Source organism: Vicia villosa, linkage group LG5, assembly GCF_029867415.1.
Source record: "Vicia villosa cultivar HV-30 ecotype Madison, WI linkage group LG5, Vvil1.0, whole genome shotgun sequence".
NCBI lineage: Eukaryota > Viridiplantae > Streptophyta > Magnoliopsida > Fabales > Fabaceae > Vicia > Vicia villosa.
Window position 1 is genome coordinate 173,142,186 of NC_081184.1, and position 3,752 is coordinate 173,145,937.

Sequence of the window (3,752 nt, forward strand, 5' to 3'; positions counted from 1 at the left end):
GATACAGCCTATTATAGAAAAAGAAAGTATATGAAAACTAGCTCAAGATGTTGTGTTGATAACAAATCTAAACAACCTTTACTTACATATATTGAAATATGCTGAAAGTCTAAACTCTAAAACATAGTCTAGTCAAATATTGCATCAACCTAGTTCAAGACTTACTATTGATTTGTTTGGTTCTGTCACTGCAAGTTTTGAACTATTACACCATAAAATGACTTTTCTGAGTAATATCATGGCCAAGGATTAATCAAAGATACTCTAAGCAAAACCTAATATTTAGCAGTTAGGGATACAAATTAGTTTTACCTATACAGGAATCAATTTTTTACTGCAAGATTCCTCCAACAACATATTTTGTCGGAAATAACAAAATTCTCAACCTTTTAGAATCTACACTCTTCTAACCCAGGCTTAATAAACACATTATATACATTGGATTATTTGCAACAAAAACGATAGATGATAAAAGGAAAATAAAGAAGACAAAAAAAATCATGGTTGTACGATTTTATATTGAGGTAACTGAGTCGTCATCGCTGCTTCCACTATCACTGCCGCTACTGCTTCCACTGTCACTACCACTACTGCTTCCACTGTCACTGCTGCTGCTAGAAGAAGATGATTCTTCGCCCTTCCCCTCTGCATTCACATGGGCTCCCTCTGCATTCACAAGGTCTCTGAGAGCTTCAGCGGCATTGGGTCCTTTGTCCACCTCGTCCCCACTATCATCCACATCAGCAATCTCATCATCAGTGATTGGAACATTCATGTCAAATCCAACATTATCCTTTTCTTCAACGTTATTGTCATTCTCAGGTGTTCCACTTCCAAATAGGTCATCAATGTCTATATCTCTATGTTCCTCAGCTTCATCTATGGCAGCTGGTGAGGTAATAGAAACAGGCGGTGGTTCATTTAGTTGATCATATGACCTCTTGGAACCAGATCTGATGTCTGTCATATGATAAGTACAACATTAAATTTAGCTCAATAAATACAAAGCAAATCTCTGCAAACTCTCTCACAGGTCATCAGAAAATCAATTAATCAAGGAAATCGACAGAGTCTAGATATTCTGCGAGAAAATTTCAATTCATATCATACATACCAGAATTTTCAGGTTCACCCGTATCAATACGTTCCACTTCAACCTGTGCAGAATCAATGCAAATATAAGGAAATAATCTAAGAAAACAGATAAGTACAAGGAATGAATCATTTACTTCCCTTCCTCCTTCACGATAGAATTAACAGGTCGCCAAAACAGAAAAAAAGGTTAACTAAACACCTTCTAAAAGAGATTTAAAAGAGTATATATGCTTCACTTAGAAGCCCAACATATACCGACCTCAAGAATATAAATCACCGGCTTCAAGTCATATTATAATCCACTTTCTTTTCCTTGATTAACAAGTACATAAAAACCAAAAAGACAAAAAAGACAAGTATAGAGTAATTCAAGGATCCAAATATCTGCCTAAGCATCAAGTGAGAAATAACCATATAAATAATAGTCTCCGCCATCATAGATTTTTATAATGTAATGACCAAGACTACTAAACAAACAACTATGCTAAAGATAGTTGGTAATCACTTACTGCAACAGCTTGATTTGAGCTCCGGGCACTGCCAAAAGATGCTGGTTTTACAGTCTTCCCAATGGGGGATGACCGAGGATCCAAAGCTGGTCCAGATGGAGTTCCAGAAGCAACAGCTGAAGACTCCCCAGGCATTCGAAGATGGCGCAGTTGCTTTACAGCTCTATCAAGCCGCTCCAATCGAAGTGTACGACCATCAAAGAACAAGACAGCATCATTTTCCTTGTATTCCTCGCTATTTCCCTCAAACGTCACCTTGGGTTTTCCAACTTGGTTGTTCTGAAACTCCACAGAAACTCTATTCTCTTTGGTCTTGCGTAGCAATCCTGGCTTAGTCTTATCAACTGAAGCCGGCTTAAATTCATCTATAAAATGTTCAACAGATAAAAATTAAAAACCCAATAGCAAACAGAATAGTATTAGGTACTGCTATGTTGGGAAGAGCTTACATCGGAGAGTGCAGTATTTGTTAGCGGAATCATCTTTGAAAGAAGGTCCTAACGTGAGATTGTACCATGTATCAGGTTTGGGAGCAGTGTTAGGTTCTTCTTTAGATTTGTTAGCCATTGTGAAAGAAAGTAAAGTTCAGGAATCTTACACAACCTATTTCAAAATGAACAGATAAAGATTAGCCTAATGAGTCCCGTTAAGTCAGTTCAGCTGATAGTTGTGCAGAGACATCAGACTGTAGGGTGCGGGTTCAAATGTGCAACATTTCGGTCACTAGACTACTTGACCAAAAATAAAAGATAAGGCATATAATGTACAGAACATATTGTAACCCTAACATGAAGTTACATTTTGAATCTGTATATTAAACACCATAATCAGCATACAACAAAACCTAATAACAACATTTCGACTATCTTAATTCTAAGCTGCACTAGAACAACTTTACAGAATATAATATAAGATTGTAAACTCAGTTTGCAGTAATTGTAGAACGAATTTACAAATTAGGTTTGGTTGAAAGGGGAAATTTAAAATTTAGTAATGATGATTGATAAAAGAAATACCTGGACGGAGTTTGTGACTGGCGGTGGAGTTCAGTGCTGCGATTCCAACTTGTTTCCGATTGATACTAAACGAAACCTTGAAAATAGGTGAAATCGATATGAAATTCAACAGACGGGGATTTTTTTCAATTGCTAAATTTTAATCCCAAAACGAATTGTAATATAATTAAATAAAAAATGACCAATGGTAAATAAAAGAGTTTCAATTTTAATGAAGTGAATATTAAAAAAAAAATAAACTTAATTGTAATTTTAATCTCTTATTTATTTTTTTTTTTAATTTTGGTCCTCTATTTTAAAATCTGAAATTTTTATTCCTTAATTTCTTTTAAAAATTTTAATCTCCTTTTTATTTAAAATTAAATTTTAATGACATGACAAAATCTTGATGATCTGTCATGCCACCTTTATTCCATGTCATTTTTTAATTTTTAATTACATATGAAATTTAAATATTTAATTACTTTATTGGTAACTAGTAATCAATCTGTGCATACGCACGGGTTCTGTTCGATTATGTGCATTTGTATACATCATATATTTAAATAAAATATTAAAAAAGAAAAAAATGTTTAGATAAATAATTTATTGTTTCGTATATGAAAACATTTAGATCAATAATAAACTTTTTTCTCGTATATCATATTTGAGTCATGAATAACATTTTTCGTATATAAAAATATTTAGATCAATAATAGATTTTTTTTCCATATACAGACTTCATTTTTGTTTTGGTACCATTTACAAAAATATTTGGATCAATAGTAAATTTCGTATATAAAAATATTTAGGTCAATAGTACATTTTTTAGCGTATACCATTTTTGAATAAAAATATTTGGATCATAAATACCATTTTTTGTAAATAATAGATTTTTTTCCGTATACAAATATTACTTTTATTTAGGTATCATTTACAAAAATATTTGAATCAAAATTAAATTTTCGTATATAAAAATATTTAGATCAACAATAGATTTTTTTCCGTCTACCATTTTTAGATAAAAATATTTAATCATAAATATCATTTCTTGTATATACAAATATTTAGATCAATAATAAAAAAAATTCCCGTATACATACTTCATTTTTGTTTAGGTATCATTTACAAAAATATTTGGATCAATATTAAA

The 3,752-nt window shown here is 31.9% G+C and overlaps 1 protein-coding gene across 1 annotated transcript; it reads right to left on the bottom strand.

Moving 5' to 3' along the window:
* Positions 1 to 249: 249 nt before the first annotated feature.
* LOC131608249 (suppressor protein SRP40-like) lies at positions 250 to 2,774 on the bottom strand. The gene is made up of 5 exons (XM_058880164.1): positions 2,621 to 2,774; positions 2,054 to 2,207; positions 1,605 to 1,969; positions 1,115 to 1,157; positions 250 to 960 (listed from the first exon to the last, which is right to left on the bottom strand). Exons 2-5 carry the CDS (start codon positions 2,169 to 2,171, stop codon positions 515 to 517), a joined length of 972 nt encoding a protein of 323 aa, XP_058736147.1. The 5' UTR covers positions 2,172 to 2,207; positions 2,621 to 2,774; the 3' UTR covers positions 250 to 514.
* Positions 2,775 to 3,752: the final 978 nt, after the last annotated feature.

What these genes read in the sequence shown, in the direction of transcription:
- LOC131608249 (XM_058880164.1), bottom strand. Translation starts at nt 2,171, where the DNA reads ATGGCTAACAAATCTAAAGAAGAACCTAACACTGCTCCCAAACCTGAT. An exon ending in GCTCAAATCAAGCTGTTGCA is followed by an intron (nt 1,158 to 1,604) that starts GTAAGTGATTAC and finishes GATTCTGCACAG; the next exon opens with GTTGAAGTGGAACGTATTGA. An exon ending in GGGTGAACCTGAAAATTCTG is followed by an intron (nt 961 to 1,114) that starts GTATGTATGATA and finishes ATCATATGACAG; the next exon opens with ACATCAGATCTGGTTCCAAG.